Below are 27,078 nucleotides of genomic sequence, written 5' to 3' on the forward strand. Positions count from 1 at the left end.
TGCACCCCATAATAATATTTCTTAAAGCGCATACTCACACTCCGTCCCTAAGGGATGCGGCGTAAATGACTTGGCTGGAATGGAGGAGACGTGATTAGAGAGACCTTCCTGTAACTGAAAGGTCACAGGTTTGATCCTCGCAACTGGCAATGTGTCAATTAACAGGTTGTGTCCATTAGCAGCCTTGTGACCTGTTAAAATGCCCTTGAGCAACACTCTGACCTCTGTGTGCTGGGTAAGAGCCAAAGAGTCATGATTATTTAGGCTATGGGAAAGACAGGGGGGAAATAAATTGAATGCTGAACTGCTAACGATAGCTTATTTTCCTGGGAGTTGGTTATTGCAGTGTTGCAGTTTTAATAAGATTGAGCAGAGATGAGATTTAAAATGTTAAGTCTTCAAAACAAATCATCCTTTCCCAAACCAAAAATAAAAAGAGGAAGCGTTTAAGGAATGGAGTCTCTTTTGTACAGTTGTAACAAAGCATTTCTTCAAGCAAGTCAAGTCAAGATGACCATGTTAGTTTGTGGGATGACAGGTTAAGTAGGTAGGTAGGTTAAAACATTTATTCAACACTCACAAAAATATATAGATATATAGATAAAGTCAAAACTCTTATGTCTTGACATTCTGTTAATTTTTACATATTGCACCTTTAACACTTCAGCTAGCTAACCAGTGTACCTGTGTTACGTCTACAAAACATTAGTTGTCGTCGTCAAGCCTTTTCCAAAGTCAAGTCATAAGTCTTCCCCTGTTATTATCGTAAACCACCGCAACTTATAAGCCATAAGTTCTAGACATAACAGGCATAACAACCTTTGTCTGAGGGGGACAGGGCTTCAATTGCATTTTGCGTGTTAGCATTATCAGAATTTCCCGGGGATAGCTTTTGAGCACATTGTGAAATGAGGTGTGCGTTCGTAAATAGTCACTCCCAGAGCAGCAGAGTGCACTCGGGGCTCTCAGTCTGAGGAGACGGAGCAGAAGAGCGCCAAGAGCAGTTAGTTGAAAATGGCAGTCCTAGCTAAATGTAGCATCTGAGGACTGAGGGGTGGATTAACGGAAATAGTTCAACACGCCTGAGTAGAGAAGAGTGATACCTTCTGAGGGGGAACGCATACACTGGAGCAGCGAGGGCACCCTGATCATTATACCTTCAACTAATCACCGTAGTGCAGAGAAGAATGTGTACGATTGTCCTATAGTTCACGTTTCTTCCCAATGCTACTGTAGAATTGTGCGCTTACATTGTGCATGCCTCCATCCCTCGATTCACCAGCTAATTATGAAGAGTTCAAAACATCCGGAACGCCTTCATATCAATGGGTTACAACCTTGTTTGTATAATTAATGTCTCATTAATCTCGAGCCTTTAAAAACACTCGGAATTCATCTCTTTTCTTCTGTTAAGTGGATTTTAATTGGTGGCATAAATAAATGATCACTGTGTTCAGGTGGATTCATTCCCCTAGGCATGCAATTTCACGGAAAGATATTTCCGATGTGTCTCACAAACAGTCACACTTTGTTATATTTTTTTCTCATGCATTAGTTCTTCCCCTGGTCTGCTTTGATTAACGTGATTACCCTTACTGGGGGGTTAAATTGGTATTTTTATGGCGGAGAAGGAGAGCGAGGAGGAGGTTGAGTGAGCCTCTGGGGGGGCTCTGCATTTTATGTCAACACCTCAAAGCTCCTTTCACACATTTGTATTTTTTGAGTCCCTTTAGTCCTTATTTTTGTTATCCTTCCTCCATGTTGTTTGTTTCCTGTCGGTTTCATTTTTGTCCTGACATCTTGACATTTCTCAGTTTCGAGCGTCGATATTCTTAGTTTTCGCTCATCATCAAAAGATCTATTTTCTCTCTTTTTGATCTATTTAATTATTATTATTATGACAAAAACAAATCCAAAACAAAAAATCTCTCTCTCACTCTGCAGACTCCCAAGTGCTGGACCGGGCGCTTCCTGATGAACCTGTGGGCCATTTTCTGCTTACTGGTGCTATCCAGCTACACCGCCAACCTAGCCGCAGTCATGGTCGGGGAGAAGACCTTCGAGCAGGTCTCTGGAATTCATGACGACAAGGTTAGACTGCATGCAAGGACACAAACATGCATGTCAGCGCGCCACACACACAAACTAATCTTGCACAAGGACAGGCTAATGAGCAACGAGTGGAATTATTTCAGAAGGATTATCGCCTTCTGTATCCCTAAACCCTGTGGGGAGTTCAGGGCTAGAACGAGTTTGATATCCGTATCACCTCCACCCTCTCTTCCATCCATGTGTCACTTCCTCAGCTGCACCATCCCTCCATGGGCTTCCGTTTTGGGACGGTGAGGGAGAGCAGTGCCGAGGATTACATGAAGAAGAGCTTCCCGGAGATGCACGACTACATGAGGCGATTCAACCAGCCCACCACCCCAGAAGGCGTGCATATGTTGAAGTAAGACACAAGCAGACAATGTACATGTTAACAGACCTCATTTAAAAACAAATGCAATCCAGGTCTAATCAATCCAGTCTGCGGTTGTCTGTATTCTGTGCACCTACATTTCATGTGCTCCGTGCATAACAATTCTGCCCACTGACAGCAAGAGCAAACATGGCAGATTTATGTGCATCAACTCCAAAATGTGTCACCCGATCACATTATGATTCACAGTTCGGATGCTTTCATTTCCAGTTAAGTGAGGCTGTTTTTTAATGTTTCTACCTACTGACTTTTCAATCTGGAATCGGTGTAATACCTCAATTTGTTGTGCATTAGCGTTGATTTTCCCTTTGATTTTTTTGTGTTTTTCTTGTACACCTGCAGTGATGTTGTGTCTAACCCACCAGTAGATGTTTTTTTTACTACAGCGAACAGGCTGTTTGCTCTTTCATCTGACAGAGATACGATCAAAAACTCCCGCCTATATTTACACCCTGCTTCAGAATGAGCTTTTTCCTTATCGAGAGACACATTTCAGCGCACAGTGTAAGTGAGGTGAAAGACTATGAGTTGCATAAATGTCATTAACAAAGCCCTCCACATTTGAGGGAACATATTTTGGTTCATTAGAGGCGTTGAATGTGGAGATGAATGAGGGTCAGGGACAAAGTGATGTAAGAAGGGCCGAGGATGACTGCATGAAGAGGGTGTCGAATGGGGGATTGCAAGCAGATGAAAGCAGGAAGGCGAGGCAAGTTTATTTATATAATGCATTTAATTCACAAAGGCAGTTTAAAGTACTTTACATAATGCATTAAGTCAGTGAAAACAAGATACGACAGAAGACACAAAAACAGGCAAGGATTCAGAAGAATTTAAAAAGATAGAAACAGAAACAAAAAGAAAGTAGTTAAGGATGATAGAGAGGGGTTAAGGTTAATTCGAACGCAGTGGAGAGCATACGATTTTTCAAGTATATACCTCCTAGAAGTTGTCGTGGCAACTGAAAATCAGTCACTTGTGTAGTGCGGATGAGAATTGGTCAAAGTTTGACACAATATTTCTTTTCTAGAAGTTTTTTATTGCTTGCAAGCAAGACTCACTCATCAGCAGCGCATAGATGATGACTGAAGAGAGGCAGTCTCTCCTCAGCTTTTATAATAACAAAGCCCAATACACACAGTTGTAGCATAGTGACAAGATTACATATGATCTCACTCCAGACAACGTATTAATCATCTCCACATCCTCCTCAGGATACACATATAACGTCCTATACATGTCATACGTCAACCTAAAGTCATCACACTTATACACAGGAAAAGGCTTCATCAACCCCCTCCAGGATGAACTCCTTAATTGAGTTCCTAATTGTTAGCTCTCACGACACATTATACCATATACAATACAGGATTTCACCCTGGCACACACATATTAATGTTACACAATATTTGTTAGGTTTCATATGCAAAAACCAATATGTCAAAATAATAAAGGGACATTAAAGAATTTCCCTCATAAAGTCTGCACCAGCTTTGTGGAGCATAGCACTGAAATGCTGCCTCCTCATGCTTAGTTGGTAAGCAACACCTTGTTTTGATCACATTCCTGATATGATGTTTAAGATGAAAACGTAACTCTTGCTTTTTTCCGCATCTGTATAGACAGAGCGCACTTCAGTCCTGCCAATTCCAGAAGGTAAAAACAAATCATTGCTCTTGCACTTTGCATTGTGTGAAGGAGCCTCCTTGTCGCTTCCATTTGGTGGCAGACAGAGAAATCTCCAGAAGTTGCTAAGTGGTGTGATGCACTACCAACGGGGTAAAGCAGTTTTTAAAAGCTGTCAAACCGAAAAAACTGAGCCGTAAAGATGACAAAAGTGGTTACAGGCGATAAGACGTGAAGCATCAGCAGGACGGATGGGAAAAGCGGGGGATCCTAACACTCAGTGTGGCTACATATTCAGCAAGCATTTTGTCATGTAAGTAACGAAGCTGTGCAAGGCCTGTTTTAGATCTTTGTTAGTTTTAACGATGATCTTATGTGGTCATTTGAATGAATAGTTAATCTGATAGGATCATTTCTGGATCGCTTCTCCAAAAAGAGCAAGGTGAGAAGAAGGGACACTGAGATAGACCGCCAATACTGAGTCTGTCGATCCAAATCTAATGTTTTTTCAGCCAGCTACAAGCTTTTTATATGATGCATTGCACTCTGACTTTATACTTGACTATGACATCACTCAGGTTTCTCATTGTACGTGTTGGTAAACACATGTCCCACATCTAGCAAAACTCATTTTTCTACTACAGCTGAGGATGAACCCACTTTAGTTTCTGGCTGCCGTTAATGGTTTGCAAGATTTATCCGCTCCATCTGTTCGCCAGTGATGGAAGACAACAGCAATAAATTCATCCTTCACATTACTGGTGTCAGACTTTCAAATCTCATTTGCACATGTGGATTATCACTACATCTTTTGTTATCATATTTTTATCTCCACCAAGGAGGTTCATGTTTTTTATAGTTGGTTGGTTTGTCAGCAGGATAACGCAAAAACTACTCAACAGATTTCCACAAAACTTGGATGGAGGATGGGTCTCAGCCCAGAATAGACCCCATTAACTTTTGTTGCTGATCTGTATAAAAGGATGAATCCAGGAATTGTTTTTCACATTCACAACATTTGTGAATTTCTCAAGGAATAACGCACGGATCTTGATGAAAAAAATCTGGGGTTAGGCTGGTACAATTTGATGCAGATAAAGGAGACTTCTGGGCCTTGGTGGAGGTATGCACTCTACTGACTGCCATTCTAGTTTAACTTAGTTACTACTACATATCACAAGTTGAGGAAAAGTGATCAGAAATCTTGATAATGTCTTTACATGCCAGTGTCCTGGAGTTTTATCCGAGTACACCAGCTTGCATGTTCAGGTTTCTCAGAAGTGGAATAAGTGTTTTTCGACTTACAAGTATTTAACGAGGGTAGTCCAAAAGCCTGATCATCACCAGCGTGCTTCATGTAAGCATACTTGTTAATGAGGCATGTCAGTTAAATTACACCCCTGTGGTTTTTGCAGAGAAAGACAAAAGGGAGTCACGCAGCACACCTGATGGGCTTTTGCTGAAAAGAAAATGTAGAATTAGGGACTTTTAATTAAATTTTTTATCATTTGTCTTTTAATCGAAATCAAAACACCGTGTTTTAATACCCTCTGTTGGAATAACTTTAATAACTTCAATTAAACACACAAGGGGGTCATATAAACTCATACATGGATACACAGAACAAATGAGTTTCGCAGTGGTATCCAGATCTTTTACTTTAAGTCCCCTTTCCGCTTTCCCTTCATGTATTATGACATAAGAGCAGAGCTTGACACTAGAGGGCTGTTTTCATGTTCATTGCTGAAAGTGTACATTTTCTCTCCGTTCATCAAAAAATCAGATTTTTAGCTAAAATCATGATTTCTGACATCACAAATAATGTGTAAGCCAATCCTGGTCTCAATATTCAGTGTACACGAGTATGATGTGTGAACCTGAACCCTCCGGTACATGTTAATCCTGGCTTATTAACCACATACACTTTCACGGATAACTGCACCACTCCTAGCACACACTTTCACGGCTATAACCACATTCTCAGACACAATGCCTGCTCCATAGAACGCCAGCAGAGATGCTGAGATAGTGCATGTGCTGACTTTGTGATACAAGTGGCAAGATACAAAGCGCTGGTTCAGAGAAAGAGGATGAGAGCGGGGAAGATGAAGGCGGCGTTTGTTTGCGTGCGAGGCGAAGCAGAAGTGGAAGTCACAGCAGTGCAGAGAGCCGGAGTGAGGCAGTAAAATACTGTGTTGGCAGAACTACTGACCCCAATACCGCACTCAAATCTTAGCGGGAAGAAAAAAAAAACCTCACAAGCCTTCTCCTGCAGAGACAGAACGCCCAGGGCTACACATGCAGCTGCACATAAATGTATAGGCTCATGGGAAATAACGCAAACACTTACCCACACACAGGCTTACAAGTTAGTCGTAGCTACACACTTTCATGCCTACGTACACGCACACTCTCTCTCTCACACACACACTCGAGGCCAGGCATCGGATAACTTCCGACCCTCTTTAGTCCCAAAAGAAGCCTCTATCCTCTCTTCTCCCTGTGCCTCGTATTTGACAGGTCTAGGCAGAGAAAAACAGACTTTTCTGCTTTGCCAGCGCAGCAAAGACTTTGTAAAGTCAACCTTTTGTTTAGTGGCAAACATCCTGAATAACAACGAGTTTCGGGTAATTTGATAAGTCTGTCCTATTCTTTCCATTAGACTGTCTGCGCGTGTGTTTGTGCTTTTTCCGAAACATGCATCTATGCTTGTTTATCTTCTGCCACTCAAATTCGTGTGTACGTGTATATGTGTGCGTGCAAACTTTGTGTAATTGTGAGTTTATGCGTTCATTTGGATGGTCTGGGTGCGTGTTTCAGAGGAAATGTCTATCTTTTCCTCTTAATCGAATGTGTTTGTGTGAAGGTATAATATTCAAATCGAGTGTGTTACGCTTGGTATCCTGAAACTTATCTCCTGGCGGCCCTGGCCGGCGGCAGAGGCTGCACACAGAGGAATGGTCTATAATTAAAGGTCAATTAGGGTCAATTGGATCGATATTGCAGAAGCAGGAGAGTCTTCGGCAGTGTGTTTATTGCCTTATCAGTCCGCCACAGAGGCTGTTGGTTCAGGTAATGATGTATGTGTTTACACAGTGTATTAGAAAGCAGTTAATCTCATCCGCTGTATAAATGACAAAGTGGGTTGACAGCCACAAATACAGGGATCCTGCACGGGATCTGGGAGTCTGAGGAAGTTTGGCGAGTTAATCTGATTTACAGGTTTTTTCAAATGTTTGAGATTTGTTGTCTTCAATTAATGCTTCCCTCTCACTCTTGTGATGTGTGTGTCGGTGGTGAAGGACAGATCCTCCTACCCTGGATGCGTTCATCATGGACAAAGCCCTGTTGGACTTTGAGGTCTCCATCGACGCAGACTGCAAGCTGCTCACCGTGGGGAAGCCTTTCGCCATTGAAGGTACACAATCAGACTCACAACCAAAAAGACACAGTTGTTTTGATGTTGTACTGGCTTGGTTTAACTGATAACGTCGTGTTGGTGTTGTTCCTAGAACATCGCATTTTATGTTGTTCCAGGACTTTCAGTGCAACTGACCAATCACGCTGCGGTGATTTTATAGCCTTGCAACTCGTGTTGGTGTTGCTCCAGGAACATCATAATTTATGTTGCTCCAGGAACCTTAGTTCAGCTCATGGAAAAGCGAGAGAGTTCACATCTGAAGCAAGGTGTTGTGGCTGAATGGCTTGAGTACAGGACTCTCACCCAGTAGACTGGGGTTTGTATCCATACTTCTCACTTCTTTTTAAATTTCGTTCACTTGTTTTGAAAAAGATGGTTTCAGTTCAAATGAACCATTTGACAACATTAATCACGTAACTTAACTTCTCCCAGGGATACCAAATTGTGCGTAATGACTGAAAGATGCAATATGTAAGCATTTTAGTTTAAAACATAAAAATTTTAACAAAAAATATCAACAAAATGTGAAGAAATAACAGTTTTGACATCTATGTATTGCCTTGCAGAGATATTACTGTTAGTATTATAACTAACTAGCCCCAGCCACTCTGATGTCCAATGTCTGTGCAGAGTCAGCTAACATGCCCGCTAGGTGCAAGGTTAACTGAGCTTACTAGCTAATGGCAGCTACAATGAGCAGCAGTTAATGGTTACTCAACTTTGTTTGGAGTATGAATTCAACAGGTGGCCAGTTCTTACATATTGCAACTTTAAAGTTATAACATTTATTGTAGCGGTTACATTGTTTAATATACGGTCAGGTCTGTCTCTTTATTACTCTCTCTTTAAATGCTGCCATATAAATCAAGATTGCTATGACCACTTTAACCAAAACAGCTACATGTCTGACTCCAACGTTTACGCTAACCTTGAATTCATGAGCCTTGAATATTTGTACTCTTGAACCAAACGTCTAGTCCTAATATCATAAAATAAGCTGACCTTGTGACGACCTGCTTTTTGTCCCCACATGGCAGGTGAGTCCCCACAAGGTGACTTAATGAAAATGTGTCCCCATAATGTGTTGAAGGACAAAACACACAGACACACACACATTAACTGAAAGTGGTTCATGCACTCACTCATGTAGAAATACCCAGCCCGTACACACGACATATATATTTTTTTAGACCACAGGCTCTATCTTTCATGCAGGAAAGACAGACAGACACACACACACACACACACCTTAATGCACACACATCTTCACACAGACACACACACATATAGTATGCACATATTCACACACACATTCTTGGAGCCAATCAGATACTGTAGTTAGTTACATGACTGACAGAAGAACACAATGATTCGCTGGATGAACTTCACGCTGCAGGGTAAAAGTACTCAACCATCTATTATTCACTACAATGCCCAGTAAGAACACTTTGTACTTAAAGCTCACAGGTCGAACTAACTGCAACAGTCATGAAGCACACAGACAAAGATACTCCCAGTCAAAAATCAGCTAATGATCCACACAGGGGGTTGTTATATTCAAGTTCTCGCACGATGCTACTGTGAATAAGTGGTATTATGCTACTGTAAATGAGTGTGTGTGGGAGAATTGATGGTAGCGTGCATAGTGGTGTGTATAATGATTTTGTGTTCTGGTGCCTTTCTTGAAGGAAATTGTTTTCCTTTCAGACTTTCAGACGGAGGGCATTTTTTGCTTTTTCATTTTCCACAACAGTATCGCTTCTTCTATCTGAAAATCATCATATGAACCATGGCAAACAAGGCCAAAAAGACAGGCTACAGAATACAGCAGCATTTTCAGGCTTTCACGTTTACAAAGTCAAATTTTTTCTCATCACCCATCTCCTACACATTGTGGATTGTGCAAGCGTACAATCCAAATTCAAACTAGTAGAAAAAAGTCAAAATTTGATAGCCCAGCATGTCAAGGAAGTTTTAAAATACTACCAAAATACATGTGCTTGCTGTTGTGGAACATGCTGACCTACATGTACCGTACAAAGTTTCAAAATCCCGCAGGCACTGACAAGTAGGCAAACATAACTGCAGCGATGCAAGCTGCAGCACTGCCTGTCAGTCCAAAAACTGCAAGACAAGAAAGTTTGATTCCGTTTGAAAGCATGGGGATACTTTAGTTACAGGGCTGATAACCATTTTGTTAAGTAGCTAACGATACATTACAAGCAATTAGTATCATGGAGTGTTATGCCCAGATGTACACAATTATGACTGGATACAGCAGTAATGACAGTAGTAGTTTCCTAAAGTGTATAAACTCGCTGTATGAATACATATGAGCAGTGAGGGTTTTTTTTTTAAGATAGAGAAAATTGTATCACTTTCCTGAAATAAAGCCTGCTGGCGACCTGTCAAAAGAAATTATGTCTCAGCTCTAATAAAAGCCTGGTGCTCCGGCTTATTGCGGTAAATAAAAGGTTCCCGCTATTATTGCCAGTTTTACTGTGTTCTAGTCACATGTCATCTGCACATATACGCTTTCCGAAGGTGACTTTGAAGTGAAAATATTCGCTGGCAGAACACATTTATTGGATGTATCAAGCATTTAACCTCTAACCCAAACTCAGCTTAGTCACTAGAGGGTATAGAATTAGTGTGCGTGCTCTTGCCTGTCGCTGGTGTACCTTTATGTGCATGCACATCACGCCAGTGTGTGTGTGTGTGCATTTATTTCATTTTTCTTTTCTCCTGCCATCTCTGAGACAGGCACACACAGACACAGAGACAGTAAATACACAGTAGTGAGGTTGCCGCATGGGACCAAACACTAACTTTGATACCATTTCTCTGTCAATCAAAGCGTAGCCTCGGAAAGACCCCACTCCCACATTCCCTACTCATTGTACGACTCTCGTTCACTGGAGATTATCTATTGCTTTCTTCTCTGCATAAGAGCCCAGAGACGTCGCCGTAGCATTACTCATCATTGTGAGGCTGAGAAAGCAGGTCTCATTGCCATGTGGAGCAGGTCAGTTTGATGACTGCTTGATTCATTGTCGACATGAAAAGGCAGGCGAAGAATCCACGCCGCCTTTGGTAGTTAGTCACCCCCACAGCCTTCGAGAGGAAGAATGGGATGAGAGTGAATAAGACTGCATGGTAGAGGAGGAGAAAGCAGGAAATGGCCCAGACAGGAAATGTGAAAAAGGAAGGAAGAGGCGAGATGAGATGAGAAAAGTAAGTAGGAGAAAGAACAACAAAGGTAAAAAAAAAAAAAAAAAAAAAGGGAGGGCCTGAGAGAGGGAGAGTGAGCGAGGTGGGAGTTGAGCACAAGAAGGAGATAGAGGGCTTTCATTTGCCCACTGCCAGTTTGCGCCTTTCTGCACAGCGAGTGATAAAAGAGCAAGCCAACAGAGTCCCCTAATCAAGACAAACCTTCACCCCAAGCAGATGGAGTGAGGGAGGAGAAAAAAGGACAGAGAGGGAGAGAAAGGATGGAAATGGAGGGGGGGGGAGGAGGGAGGGAAAAAGAGAGGATGTGTTATTTGGTCATACGAGGATGCAGGCAGGATTTATAGAGCGGTTTGTGGTCAGGAGATACAGAGAGACGGAGGAATTGGGGACTTTGGAGCCGCTGCAGGCAAGGTGCTCTGCTCAAATCTTCAGGCTACTTAAGTGGAGAAAGATGCGGGGGTGTCGCTGAGCGCCCGTTTGCACTGAGTGCTGTTGGGAGATGTTTACGACAGCCTAGACACACCCCATTAATAACATTGCCACCGAACACGCAGCCACTCGCTGCTTGTTTGTATGTGTGTACGTGTGTGTCCCTGCGTGCATAAGTGGTCGGCACGAGCTCAGCGAAGCACGACGGAGCGCGTCTGAAGATCAAAATGAGGCAGGCGAGATTTTGTTGTCGGGGTGAGACGCCTTTGTCTGCTTGCTCCTGTGTGTGGGGTAATGTGATTAGAAGGGTTTAATTCCAAAGTAATACAGCCTCCATTTAAAATAGATGCCTTACAGAAAGCACCGGTAGAGTAAGTAAATAAAGTGAATTAAATTATGTAGCGCCGGATTGATTAGTCTATTTGCAAAAAACAAAACAGCAACTATTTTGATAAGTTGTTGATCGTTAAAGCGATTTATTGTGCAAAGATGCAAATCATTCCCTGCTGCCAGCTCCACAGTTGTTGGAAATGGTGTGTTTTCTCTGTCTTAAAGGGAAACTCCAGCAATTTTTCACATTAGACTTTGTTGCATTGTGGGTGATGTACGCGCCAGGTTTTTTTGAGTGAAAAGGCGATGTCTCTGGTTCTACTGCATCGAACTGTCCATAATGATAATGTGATAAGTGATAATGTTATAGGAGTCCTTTTCAACACCTAGCGCCTACATTACCCACAATGCAATTTAGCCACTGAATGATATCACTGCACCTTTAAAGTGAACAAACTTGTACTCACACCATTTTTTGTAGTTGTTACATTTTGTGTCATTGTGTTATATACTGTCCGGTCTACCCATTTCTACAAAGCTGTTTGTAAAAGTCTTTAAAGCTGCCATATAAATCAAGTTTGCTTTGACCACTTTAACCAAAACGTGTCTGACCTCAATGTTTACACTAACCTTGACCTGATAATATTTGTTCTCTTAAACCCAAAATCTAGTAAAAAAATTGCCCTTGTGGGGATCTACTTTTTGTCCCCACATGGCTGATGCATCCCCACAATGTGACTAAATAAAAGTGTGTCCATAGTGTGTTGCAGGACACCACTTTTCCACATATGCAGTAGTACTTTAAGCAGTTTTATTATGGGATTGATTGTTTGTTGGACCAAACAAGCAATATATGAAGATGTCATCTGGGGAAAACATTTCTGACCAAGTTATTTATCAAGAAAATGATCATAAGATTAATTGAGAATCAAAGTAATCTTGAGTTGCGGCCTTAAAACTGTGGCTATTCCACAGCACTTCACTATAACTATAAATATGGACCTTCTAGGGCTGGACATTAAATCAATATTATACAATTAGATATTACTAAAATCTCTCCAACCTGAATTTAAATCCAAACTAATAAATGTCTTAAAACTACAACAACCAGTGACATCTAAGCAGAAGTCCAACCATCCAATCATCCAGCAGCTGCGTATCTTTAACTGTTCATGTTGTAATTAAACAGGACAGACATAAAGAAATACATGAACTGATGCACAAAGACTTGTTAAATTTGCAGTTAGAAGTAAATCTGCTAATTCATCTTTTAGCTACATCCGCCAACCGTTATACATACTATATAAAAACTGCTCTAACACTGATTGAATTACTACAATCAGTGCCAAGTTCATAGAAGCTTTAACATTTTCTACATTTCAGCTGAAAATGAAATAAGAGCAGTGGGGGGATGCTTTGGCAAACGAAATTGTGTGATTTATATTTCCAGCAGCGATGAATGAAAGACCAAAGAGATGATTCGTAAAGAAAGTCAAACTTCATTAACAGTAATGAAAGAAAATGACTTAACAGGGGCCTGTGTTTGATTTGAAATCATCTTTGAGAGCTCCAGCACAAAAACACTAAAGGAGGCAGTGTTCGGCAGCAAAGTGGTGCAATAAAAGATTTATAATTTTAAAGTTATCAATGATTAAAGGGGTTACATTCCTGATCTGTGTTTTGAGGCAGTAAAATGTTTACAAACCTTAGAAAGTGTTTTTGGAATAAAACTTGATGTGCTCGGGTGTGTCTCTGAGTGAGGTGTGTGGGAGATTTGAGTGACAGCTTCGAGACTCGAGGCTTGTGATGGAATATGCGGATGTCTGGGGGAAAGAATCAAAAACAAATGACAAGCGGCTGCCCACTTGTATTTCACCGTTTGACTGAGCGCTGTAAAGAAATGCGGACGGAGATAGGCTGATGACAGAAAAATGCTGTCTGTCTGCCGGGGGAAGTCAAAGAAAGAGGAGGGAGACGTACGGAGACAAAGCAATGGACTCGGGAGAGGAGCCGAAAGATAAAGAGAAGAATGGAGTGAAGCAGAAATTGAACGAAATTGAAGGGATGACAGAGATAAGGAGCGGACTAATAGAGGGAGAGACTAGCGGCGACGGTGGGAGAGAAATGACCTCGGACAGGGAGAGAGGAGGGATGAGAGGAGGGGAGGCGGAGAGGATGAAAATGAGGTGGGAAGGGAAGGTAAAGGAGGGTAGGAGCAAAGGGACGGTAGCTTAGACAGTCTTTGTCATGTAGGAAGCAGAGTGTGACAGTTATGTGAACCTTAGCTATTCTCTCTTTGTGTCCACAACCCCCATCTGGCTCACACACCTTGACAGCCGACACACACATAAACACACTGGAAAAACAGCTGCCAGGTCCGAGTCAATCACACACACACACACTAAAGCGCTGTTGGCATGACTGTCTTTGACTGCAGTACAGATGAAATGAAACAAACAACCTCTGGAGATCTTGTATAGCGATAAATCTCCGAGAGGGCCTTTTGATTCTGAGCTGAGGGGCAGATTTCCCTCATTTTTGGACCTGCAGGAATGTGAGCTGTAATGCAAAACAGATGCAGTTTCAAAGTCTGAGCAGGGGCAGAGCACCATTTCTCACCAGCTTTCAGGTTGTGTAATGATACATGAATGTACCGCTTTTGAAATGAGAGCGACGAAGAGTGGTGGGGAAACGTACTTAAATCTGCTACTTAATTAAAAATATTACAGTTATATAATTTTATCGCTGTGACTACTGTATATTTTATTGCTGTGTCTGGTCTCATTACTCCACAAACTGCTGGCGTTTTACCTTAACTAAAGGCAAATAAAGTCTGAGGCGAAGTGATGATAAAACAGTTTCTCCAAATCTGGCACAATGTAATATTTAACGCACCATCACAATGATTTGCATTACCGACTGCATAATTAAAATGCCTTTGTAGTTATTAAATCCATATCTGTGACAGCAGCAGGTCCGAACTCTAATTGCACATAATGTTTTATGTGCACATTATATGTTTTTGTATACAAACCATCACTCTGCAAAGTAATCAGCAACTGCAGCTGTCGGTTACGTGTGCAAATGGCATAAATTTTGTATTTAAAGGATATGATCATCCAAAAGTAAAAATTCAGTCATCAACTACTCGTGCAGATGGAAAGTTGTGTAAACTTTCGTAGTCCACAAGACATTTCCGGAGCTTCACAGCAAAACAGCATTGCAGCATTCTCCTGAGCAACTGACGTTTTAAAATGTACAAAAAACAGCCGAAAATGGCTCCATACAGCTCATCCGGTGTAATCCAAGTTTCAGAATGCCCTGAGATCCCAAATTAATTTGAAAAGACGTTATTTATTCCCCTGTTTCAAGCCGAAATCTTCACCGTAGCTGCTAAGTTAGAAGCATTAGCATGCACCACCGTCTGAAGTGGGTGCACGAGCTCGACTGCACATCAAGGGTGTAAATAACATCTTTCCAAATCAATTTGGGATCTCTGGGCTTCTGGAGACTTGGATTAAGCCGGATAAGCTTTACGAAACAATTTTATGTTTCTTTTCCCCATTTTTTTTATGCATTTCAAAACAAATCCCCAGCTCCTCCAGTTGATGGGAAAATGCTGTAACCGTGTTTTGCTTTGAAGCTACAGAAGTGTTGTGTGAACTGCAAGTTTTATGGCTCCGATCTTGAGGTGTTCACTGGGAGTCTGCTGGTTAGCAGTAGTTAGCAGTTACTTTAGCAACAAGTAAAGTTATCCGTCAAGAGTTGAGGCAGAGCAGCCAAAGGACAGCAGAAAGTTATAAAGTTGTGTTTTTATGCAGCCATTCGTGAGACCTGTTCCCCAGAGACACTCCCCTCTGGCAGGGTCCTTCCTTTTATACATCCATGGCAGCGTCATAAAAATTATGACGAGAGCGCTTATTGGATGCAAAATTAGTATGCCCCCCCAACCGCCACCCCGAGTGAAGGATGAGTCATCAACATTTGTTATCAATTTTCTAGGACATTACGAACTCTATAGTACAATTTAAAAAATACCTGCAAAACAACTCATTTTTTCCATTGTTGGGCCTGATTCTGGCATATAGGTGAAATATACTGTAGAGCAACACTGACAAAAACACTTATCATCGATATTGACTGTAGGGGAGCTTTATGGGAAATATATTGGCTGTTTCTTTCTCACAAATACACGCACCAGCCAGATTCAGGTATTTATAACACGAGGCAGTGGTGCTCAAACTGCTTTTGTCCAAAGGGGACACCACAATCAACAACAAAAGGACAAGTTCCTCGTTGGTACTTTAAATATAGCACTTCTAAACAACACCTCTACTCCTGCTGCTACCTGATTTTAACTAAACTGCTGTAAAACTAGCACACATGTGCTATCGAAATTAATGTCAAACGGACACATTCGTTCAACATTCAACAAATATCAAGAGGGAAACAAAAAAAATGAGATCTAATTTCAGCATGTTGTCAATTTCCTGTGCAAATGAAATGAAACTGGCCTTTGGTTGGCCTTCGTACAAAATTGAGTCTTGTATCTGTAACCGGAGGGGATGAGTGTGAAGTGAGCATGGAGTGGACGATCTGCGTCACAGCCTACAATGGGTGTTTTGCAGCTGGCAGTTGATGAGGTCAAGGTAGGTGAGAGATAGGAGGTCCAATTATTTTTGATGGAATCTGGAGATGTGGCAACAAAACAGATCCCATGGCTGGAGAGGGATATTGATATTCTAATTTATTTGTATATTGCATGTCATAAACGTCCCAGTAAAATTAGAATAAAACATATTACAGGGTGATGGCTGAATTAGTATGAAGCATCACGTACCTCTTAAAATTCCTCAGGCAACCTTTAGGGGACCACACAAATGAAGGTGTAGTTAAGTCTCACAAAATTTAAATAATCTAATACACAGGGAAGACAAAACAGCAAATAACATTCAGGTTAACAAAGGAATTGAGGGCAGCTCAGGTGAGAACAAGTCATTTAAGGAATCCATTTCCAAAAGAATGTTTTTTCTTATAAAAGGTACATAAACAACAAAACTGACATTTCTTTGGCTAAATTTCAAGTCATCTTTCATAACACGTGGTGGTGCTGGACCAATTCCTCCCACAGAACTCATTTATATTACGCTAATAAATCGCTACAAGGCAACTAAAGCCATGTGAGCGCACCCAAGGGAACCTAACTGCAAGTTAGAAGCACAGTCAGGTAAAATATGAGCATATTTGCATCTTACCCACTGAGTCAAACTTGATCCCACTCCAATCCCGGATCAGACTACATGATGTCAGCCTGAAAAAAATGGTCCGATCTGACAGACGCGGGGTGCTGGGGAATGGGAATGAACACCGGGCACGACTGTTTGTCATTTTATCTTGTGAAGTGTTTCATAGCGGAAGACGAAGTGTGGGACAAACTCGCAAGGCTTTGACAGGAAGACTACCAGCTTGACAACGTCTGCAGCGTGCTACTCGATGGCTCAGATGCTGACACTGATCCCCAAAGTCTATCTCTAACTAAGGGACACAATAATCCATCTTTTTCTCGCCAGATACTGATTCCAATACCTCAACTCAGGGTACTGATCAGATACCAGTGCTCTCTTTTCCCCCGACGTTAAAAATGTGTAAGCCTCTCTGCTTGGAAAGTCTTTGGTATCGCATGAGGCCGGGGAGTTATGGAGCACTAAATCTGATGTTGTAGCCTGTTGTGACTAAATAAATTCAGAAAATCATGACATTGACAAATAAACTGTATCAGAAACATCTGGCCAAAACCCGTTCCACTTAATAAGGGTAATGTCCAGTACCAACAGGCATATCGGAGCTCTAGAAGGTCATGAAAGATTGAAGGATAATAATTGTCAGGGTTCAGTTTAGCCTTCTCGCTCACAGAGGTCACCCTTCTTCCAGGGGTCAATCTTGACATTGAGGCCATGTCGTGTTTCTCTTCTAAGCTTTCACACAATGGGTTTATGATAAATGTAAAGGGATAGCTATAGTTTAGGTATATTCTTGGCTGCTGCAAGTGGTTCAGACCAGTGATTTGCGATGAGACGAAACATTTTTGCTTGCAGTGTTGCAGTACTGTTAACTTGTCCATCTCAGCTCCACTCACGTCGCCAGTGGTTGGTTTTAAAACATAAGGCACTTCACGTGCGTTGACGGGCAATCAATGCCTCATCAGCTGGTGAGTCAGTTACAATCTGTGAGCTGGCGGAAACTGCAGACTTTTTGATGGAGGACAGAGAAAATCACCTCATCAATTTGTTTGAGAAACAGCCGTTTCTGTACGACACAAGCCTTAAAATTGAAATTTACTGCTAAACAGACAACTTCGCTGCTTTTACTCTGCTCTGCTCTCCAACCACCAACACTACACACTCACTACGCACACACTTTTTCGTTGCTTCATCTTTCATCAGCGAGACGACTCACATTTGAAATGTTTATTATAGCAGCAAAGCATGGCATCGAGACCCAGACCTCATCACTCCCCGCAGATATGTTTACAAAGAGATGTTGTGGAGTGATGAGCAAAGCATCCGCAGGTGGATGCCGGGATTGTGGTGGGGCTGGAAGGACATGTAGCCATGCTGTTGCAGGACAGGCAGAGGGAGAGATGGGAAATTGTTGCAGCTTAAATAGAGCGCCAAATTGAGAGGGTGTGGTAGGTAGATGATTGTGGAGAGCGAGGCATGTCGCATGTGTATATATAGCAATGCAGCTCGAGCCGTCTGACTGAACCCGCTCGCAGGCGTTGCTCCATAAACGCAGCCGTAGCGGGTAACTCACTTTCACCAAGCTCATTCATATTAAGACGCTACAAATCGTATCCAGTCGTAAAAATAACCCGAAAAGCAAGCAGTTAAAACGTACAGGACAGAGAGCGTTAGTGTCAGTTTTCGGAAAATTGCAGACCAGCATTTTACAAGTAGTTGTGAGTTTCAGCTCGTCTCGGCGCAAATCTTTGTACTTAAAAGGGCTTTAGCTGCTCGCAAAAAAATCCCAGTTGGGGACGCTTGTCACATTCTTTTCAGGGTCAGCTGCTCTAGTGTTCCTTATATTGTTATCCAAGGATAAAAATGAACTCTTTTAGAAATGATTTCTTCTTTTTAATTTTGTTTTTAAGATTTCCTTTAAGTTTGCCCATTAAAAAATACGATAACATACTGCAGGGACTACCAACCCCACAGTGGGGGATGGTAGTCACAAGAAATATATTTCTTTAAAAGAATTAAATTCAAGGAGAGTCGGGTCACATAAAACTTTCATTACATACTGAAAGGGAATTATTAAGGATACAGTTTTTAAAGGATTCAAGTGAAAGTTAAGTGTGACGGCCAATCCCGTTCTCCTCTGACCATCAGAAATGACAAATGTCCTCTAGTCTTACCCAGGCATTAGATTTGCCTACTACTTTGTAGTGAGAAGGGATGGCAAGGCGGTCGATAAAGGGAGGAATAGACAACTCAATACCACAGTTTGACCCACGACTTCATGTATTATGTATTAACCCCTCCGCCAGTGGTTTTGTGGCGTGATATCTGCACCTTACTTTTCGGGAATAAAGTGTTTCTTCTGATTCCTGAAGCCTGTAAACTCATGAATCTCTCATGAAACAACTAGCTGTGGTTTCCTACACAAACACACCAAGTTAGACCTCAGTCCTCAGGCATGACTGTTGCTCTCTGATTGGGTCACCTATAGCATATGTATTTTCATGTCTCCTCTTTCAGGCTACGGCATCGGCCTGCCCCAGGGCTCTCCTCTAACCCGCAATGTGTCGGAGTTCGTGAGTCGGTACAAGTCTGACGGCTTCATGGACATGCTACATGACAAATGGTATAAGGTGGTGCCCTGCGGGAAGCGAGTCTTTGCAGTCACCGAGGTAAGTCATTGGTGGGGAAGGAGTGTGTTCATGTATTGTGTACGTGTTTGGCGTGTCAAGCGAAGCCTTCTGTAGCTGTACTCCTCTAAATGAGTCTACCTTTGGGACACAAACAGGATTGCCTGCCAACTAAGCACACTGACCAAACCAATCACATACACACAGAGAGCGACACACACAGACAAAGACCTAGAATCACATAAAGTCAGGACTATTTACCGGCCTTGACCGGAGTTACAGGCACGTACAGTCTCGGTGCCGATACTTATTTGAGTCTCGCGTGGGCTGCAGCGGAGTACTCTCCCTCCCTTTCCTGTTCATTCTTTTTAAAGAACTGGGAATCTCTAGACAGAGCGCACTGTCTGTATCCATATCTCTTGTTTGTGAACAGAGAAACTCTTCAACTCCCTCTGGCCATCCCTTTTAAAATCCCACTTCAAAAGTTGAATCGTATTATAGCAACAAACGCAATTACACAGACATAGGTTCCTGCGACGAAAATGAAAAACCTTAACTTCACCCTGCATCAGGAAGTTATTACTATTCATCTCATTGGGAGCCCAGAGAGCGGGCTACTCTCGAACAATGTGGGCGTGAACGCGATGTTGCCCTCTGGGTCGGGAGCAAAAGGAGGTCAGTGTCGTCTCTGATGAATTTGCAGAGTCAGCATGGGGCTAATTGCCATCAGAGGTAGCGCTGAAATGAGTCGGGTGAAAGAAACATGATTAGGGAGCAATGGAAAACCTTCGCCGCACTGTCTCCCACTTGCTCCAGGCCCAATGAACGCCGCATAAGAGATAGACATTATGTCAGTGGGAATGTGGGCGAACCAAATGGGAACAAACTGCTCTTCAATTAACCGTCGGCTCTTTTTACCATCTCCCTGCTAACTGCTGTTTCTTTCTATTACTTTCAGTTTTGCTTCCCCCCCGTCAGCTCTTTATGCTCGTTCTCTCCCCTGCTTTGCTTCTCCACGTCCTTTTCTTTCCAAACATGTCTTTTACGCTGTTGCCCTCTCCTCTTGATTTCCATTCTTATGGGCTTACGCAGCCGAACCAGACACACAGCGGCGGAATATCAATTGCATATTCACAAAAAGTGGCCTAAATAGTAATTATGTAAACACAAATCATCAATCTCTGTATTTTCCTCTCTGTCAGCTTAAGTCTTAACCAATCTGTGTCACTCCCCCAACCCTGTTCTTCTTCCTGTCGTCGCCCACGCAGACTCTACAGATGGGGATCCAGCATTTTTCGGGCCTGTTTGTGCTGTTGTGTATGGGGGTGGGTGGAGCCTTGCTGACCTTGGCAGGTGAACACACCTTCTATCACCTGGTCATCCCCCGCCTCAGGCGCACGCACACGCTGCAGTACTGGCTGCACACCAGCCAGGTGAGTGAATGCATGCAGTATGTGTGGTGGCATGGATTCACACACGCTCTCTCTCTCTCGCACACACACACACACACACACACTTGCAAAGTCTGTCATGCACCAAAGCACACACACAGAGAAAGATGCTCAAGGCTAACTGTCATCCTGACATTACTGGACATGCAAAAAACACACACACATGAGAAGAGTCTCACAAACACACACACTCTAGCATACGCCTGTTGGTGTGGCAGCCTTACCCCCTGGAGCTAACTCTCATTCGGCAGGTAACATGCGCCCTCTACTGTCGGAAACTCATAATAACACTCAATAATAACATAATATATTCCTTAAAACTATCATGTTTGATGGGACATGTTTCAACTCACCAGTTTTAAGTTGAGGCTAAATGTATTAACGCTAATTAAGTACTGTTAATTAACTTAATAATGCTTTAATTGTGCTCCATAAATTAACTTGAATATTTTAAACTAATTAGTTAATTAAGTAAAAAGTTATTAAACGCTTGGCAGTGCCTTATTAATTGGTTCATGAGCACACGATACGTCCGTGTGCGTCTCTTTAACTTTTTGTACGTCTTCTGCAGATCATTAAAAGCACCTTTTATTCAAATTCCTTTCCTTTGCAAAATAGTTTTGTGATATTTTGTTAAGATGCAATTCAAATTTGCTATTTTCGTAGAGAAAAGAGCAAAGACAATGAATAAATAAGCTCTGCCAAGGCCTATTTTGCAATTAGACTGTCGGAGAATTAGTGTGTTTACGACATCGCACACCAAAAGGAACCACAAATTGGGGATTTAAAGGTCATATTTTGTTGTTTATGAAACTCCTGCTATTACCAAATGAGCTGCCTGTGGCAATATTGTTGAGTGAATAATGGAACTAGCAGTGTGAATATCAAGACTGCTCCCATTTGTTTGCATCCTTCTAAAAAGGGCAACCCCTCCCGGGTAGCCTCCAGCATTCATCACAAAACCAGCTCAGCTATCTGAGAGGACGGCATCCCAGTTAACATCTCTCTTCTCCTTCAGAAAATTGAAGCGTAGTCACCTTATAACTTTAGATTGGTTTGGAGTCTTATTCTTTCTAGTATAACCAAATCACTTGGGTAACTAAATCACAGGGAGCCGCAGCAGCTGACACTTTAACCTCTCTCATAAGTTTAAGCAGGAAAGAACTGCCTCTCACTGAATTACAATCATTTGATTAAATTATTCAAAAGGAGCACCGCAGCAGGATTTGTGAGGAACAGTTGCCCCAGATGTTCTGCACAACTGGGTAGAATAACCGTCTCTTAGAAATTCAAATTCATTCTCCGCCGAGTTATTTCGGAGCAGATGAAGTGATGAACAGATTTCACATTTCTAATCAGTAGTTTCCTTGTGTTTGTCTCCTCCTCCTGCAGAAGATTCACAGAGCCCTCCACACCACGTATGAGGATGTCGGGAAGGAGCTGACCGGCCTCGATGAAAAGTAAGGAAGTCACCGACAGACTTGTGCACCTACACAAGAGCTAGAATGAGTAAATACATTTAAACAAGATATCTCAAGAGCCTTTCAGAGTCAAATGTCACCTTCTTGTCACCAGTGCAAAGACCTGCGTCATTATATCTTCTCAAATGCATGAAAACTAAAAGGAATAATTCGACATTTTGGGGAAACACATTTTTCTTGATGACAGTTAGATGAGGAATCACACTAAGTATGCGTGTACAGCCAGCAACTGGCCAGCTTAGTTTAGCATAAAGACTGAAAACAAAAAGCTCCCCAATTAACACATTTTATAATCTGTTCTCAGCAGCTCTGCCCTGCACAAGGCAGACAGCAGTCACTACGGTAAAAGTTGAGAAAAAGTTTGAAAGCCGTTATATAAATCGTAAAACCTTACATTTATGCTGTTTTTAGGATGAATATTGCCATTGGCAGATAAAACCAGATGCACTGTGCAAAAGCTAGTTTTAGTCATTGTGATTCAGCAACTGCTTTGTTAATGTGATGTAATAAACGTAATTATTAAGATGCTGGAACATCAAAATTCATTCCAATCAGAGCCAACAGGTCAGGTAAAAGTTTGTAAGTTAGCTTTAGCCAAGGCTAGCTGTGGAGTGCAGTCTTTACACAGTGTTTTGTTGAAAATGCGTTTTGGCCTTATAGTTTAGAGCTGTCGACGGCCTAATTTGTACGGCACGGACTATTATCGATCTTCTTATCTAACTCTCTGCAAGAAAACGATTAAGCATGTTTCCCGAAATGTCAAACTATTTCTTTCAACAAAGAGCCAATTTGTATCAGACACAGGTTGAAACAGCCATTCCTTTAACAGTTTCAGAGTTATTTTTCACTTTAATGACCTGATAACGAACAAAATCACTTGTTAAGATGGCAATTTTTTGCAGTGACAACCTTTGATTTAGAGGGCTCTATTGGTAGAAATATTAGAAAATGATATAACCCTGTATATAACACCAATAGCACCAATTAAACGTTATCCTGCTTACATACAGTCTATATTTGTGTTTGCTTATATGAAAATGTATTCATGCATACTGCTGTACAACATCTCACTGGATATATACCCTTTGCTGTGATTTTCCTCTCTTTCACTAGCCCCTCCTCTTGTATCTCAGAGAACTGCACCCTGCACAGGAAACAGCATCAGCCTCCTCCCCCGTCTCCTCCCACGTCCGTCAATGCTTCCACCACGGCTGGGGACACCGGCAGCTCCTCGCCGTCCCATGAGCCCAAGGAGAAACGTGTGCACTTTGACCTGGAAACCCTCCACAGCTACCGCCTGCGCACACACACCGCCTCAGTGCGCGGCAGGCCGGGCATGGTCGGCCGCCCTGGGCTCGGCCTCGGAGGGTTGGGGCTGGGCAGCCTGGGGGGTTTTACCTCCCCTCAACAGATTAGCCTCCACGTCAACGGGGGCCCCGTTTCCACGCTGGCCTCCACAGGCTTGGTGCTCTCTCCCCTGGGCAGCAGGGCCGCTCAGACCAGCATGTGGGAGGGGGAGCTCCAGGACCTGCAGGGGAAGATCGAGACGTTTCGCACCCAGCTGAGAGAGGCTCTGGCCAGGAGAGCTGAGATCCAGAGCAGCCTGGAGAGAGAGAGGAGTGGACATGTGCGCAGGGATACCAGTCTGGAGAGGGAACGGGACAGACAGAGGATACAAACTATTAACACAGACAGAAGTAGCTCCACTCCGCCCAAACTCCCTGAGAGAGACAGGACCAGCCAACTGCAAACCCTGAATAATCAACAGACAGGGAGGGCTAACCAATCAGGCGGTCCTGTGACTCTGGAGCATGGGCGAAGCAGCCAATTAAACACAGTGAACAGTTTGGACAGAGGGAGAGCCAACCAGTTACGCTCTGTTAACACTTTGACGGGAGTCAGGACTGTCCAATCACGCACTTCCACCAGTTTGGAGCGAAGTCGAGTCAACCAACCAGGTGCTGGAAACATAACCGCCCAATCACGGAACACTTCTAGCCTGGACAGACAGAAGGCTAGCCTATCAGGCGCTCTGAACACATTGGAGAGGACACAAGCCAACCAATCAAGTGTAAGCAGCGGGACTTGATTGTCTTTCTGAAGATGTGTCGGACTGTGAGGTTGTGATACAGGTGGTGCTCGCATAGCCGTGGGAAGATGGCTTCGTTGGAGTGGGTTGAGTTTAGTGGATGCTTGCTGAAAATAATTACAGTACATGTTAACTCACACCATTACTTACTGCAACCTAATAATTTTCACACTCTGAATTGTTTCCACACTCGCTTAAAAATACAACTAAAACCCTTAATTGCAATTTCAGAACTAGTAAACCGTCTACATTATTCATGAAACCATAAACAAGCAGCGTAATCTTGTGCCGAAGCAAACATAATTTCAGTAAAATCTTAATATACTTTCCCAAGAACCAGATCAGGCCATCTGGCAGTGCTCAAATCACAGTGCTAATTGAGGAGATCAGTGGTTCGCATGAGGAACCATCAACCGCAGCTGTCTGACGAACTAAAGCCCATCTATCAGCTGAATGAAAGTGGGGCCAGTAACACTGGCTGGAGAGGCCGACAAGCACAGACATTAGCGAGAAGAGCACAGAAAGTTAGCCCCATGTGAAAAAACAGCCAACAAAACTCTTTTAAAAGGCACATGCAACATCTGTGTTAACAGAGTGCCAACAGTAGGAGGTAAAGATGCAAAAAAATATATATATTTTAAGTAATTCAAGTGATTATTTCCCAAAAATGTGAATGATAAAGGAGGAAAACTGTGACAAAAGAGCGATACAGCTCTAAATCAGATCCTACAAAACCTAACCTGTGTGTTGATACCTTATATCTGTGTGTGTGTGTGTGTGTGTGTGTCCCTCCATCATTACAATACCAACAGCGCCGTGTCTAAAACTCAATTTTTGAATATGTGTGCAGTGAAATCTCCCCCTCGTAAAATGTGTCAAAACTGGAAAAGATGTCCTGCAAAGAGCCATTTCCAAACAGATGCTTTGAGATGGTAATTTTCCTCTGATTTAATGGGCTCCATATAAACAAAGCAGAATGCTAAGCCAGGAAAATGCACATTAATGGAAAAAAGTTTGTTGTACCGTCTGTAGTGGAATGGAAATACACAGCTCCAGCCCATTTTATGGCTGCTGTGGTTTGGTTAAATTAAGGCAGTATACCATTTAAATATGGGCAAAGCATGGGGCAACTCCAGCGGTACACATAATGCTAACATAGTCATGATGAGGAGTATTAATCAGACTTTGAAAACAGCAGTATAAAGTTTTCTGTGGCTTTGAAATAAGATTTAATTCTGAGAAAATAATCCCTGATGACAAATAATCATTTGGAGACTACACAACTGTCTAAGAATGCTTTCCTCAACCCGATTAATGGAATAAATGTTGGCACTGTACGTTTCTGCAAGCCACGGATATGTTGAAACTCCAGATTTCTTTAGGTTCAATTTTCTATTTTATGATGTGACAGAAGTGTGCTTATGACCTGGTTATGATAAGGCACAAACCCCACACACACATGGCTGGAGATGTCCAGGGGTCCTCCTCAAAAACACCTGTTTTGTCGCCCTTAAAGACAGCTGGAAATGTTCCGACTTCTCGTCAGAAACATCTGTTTTTTGTCGCCACAAACACAGCTGGAAATTGTCCCGTGGTCTTCAACTCCAAAAGTAAAATCCTGCTTTTTCATTAATGCATGAGCAATAATTATGTAATGATATAATATATGATAATATCACTCTGAACGGGCATTGTTCTGCATATAATAATTAAAATTTAAAACTTTAAGTACGTTTTTTTGATTACACCATTCTTTAACATTGTCAGTGCAGGCAATTTAATTCTAACAGGATATTTTTTACAATGTAGTATTTTTAAGTAAAGGATCCGGATACTTCCTTCACCACTGAACAAGTCTAACAAAAACAACACTAAATTCTGGAGTTTGACCCATACAGATACTAAAAGTCAGGTTATCTCGCTCTTAGTTGTGATCATCTCAACTTTTGTACTATCTGACTCTCATGAGTCCCTCAGCTTTATGAATCATGATGAAAACTAAGTCCCTGCAGGACCCTTTAAATTTGATTCCCAGCCTTTTTTACTGTACAAGATGGTTTTAATCTATTGTCTAACGTGTCCATCATTAGGTGCCGAAACATGAGTCAGAGATGTGCGTCTGTCAGTGTTCAAAATTGTTTACATTTTCCAAAGTGCTGTCACCGATGTCTAAACTTAGTGTTTATATGGAGACATGCAAAACTACAGAACAAAGTTACAATCTCAAAGTCATTCCACAGAAGCCCTAAACATCTAAAACGGTTGCATATCTGCGTGGACTGTGTAAACAAACGCCATCAATCTGGAATCCGTTCATCACATTCATTACCGAATGAGTCTGGCAGCAATTTTGTGCTCAGTGACTGTATTGTGCATGATTTCACACGGTAAGGAAAATTACAATTAACTTGCCTCCTGCAGAGCTCAGTGAGCTCCGATAAGTTGTTTTTTTGTTTTTTAATCATTACAATAGACGTATACTTACACTCAATTTACTTTTCATTTTCCACTCGGATAAAGCTATTTTCTTTTTGTTTTCTACTAAAATAAATTGGACGTAAGTGTCATCCCTCATGTTGGAGGAGAGAGAGGGGTTATGGGCTGACTGTATTGGGTCTCAGTAATTCAGTCAACCACTAGAGGGAGCTGCATCCCTGCTTCCCGCGGCTAT

At 42.2% G+C, this 27,078-nt stretch overlaps 1 protein-coding gene across 1 annotated transcript in view; it reads left to right on the forward strand.

The window, feature by feature from the left end:
- The window catches only part of LOC141010935 (glutamate receptor ionotropic, NMDA 3B-like), an 81,501-nt gene extending 57,094 nt beyond the window's left edge, over nucleotides 1–24,407 (forward strand). The window contains exons 6-12 of the mRNA XM_073484100.1: nucleotides 1,945–2,091; nucleotides 2,307–2,452; nucleotides 7,411–7,526; nucleotides 19,277–19,428; nucleotides 20,655–20,819; nucleotides 22,230–22,297; nucleotides 23,432–24,407. Of these exons, the coding sequence (XP_073340201.1) occupies nucleotides 1,945–2,091; nucleotides 2,307–2,452; nucleotides 7,411–7,526; nucleotides 19,277–19,428; nucleotides 20,655–20,819; nucleotides 22,230–22,297; nucleotides 23,432–24,407 (1,770 nt within the window). The remainder of the gene's footprint in view (nucleotides 1–1,944; nucleotides 2,092–2,306; nucleotides 2,453–7,410; nucleotides 7,527–19,276; nucleotides 19,429–20,654; nucleotides 20,820–22,229; nucleotides 22,298–23,431) is intronic.
- Nucleotides 24,408–27,078: the final 2,671 nt, after the last annotated feature.

Source organism: Pagrus major, chromosome 16, assembly GCF_040436345.1.
Source record: "Pagrus major chromosome 16, Pma_NU_1.0".
NCBI lineage: Eukaryota > Metazoa > Chordata > Actinopteri > Spariformes > Sparidae > Pagrus > Pagrus major.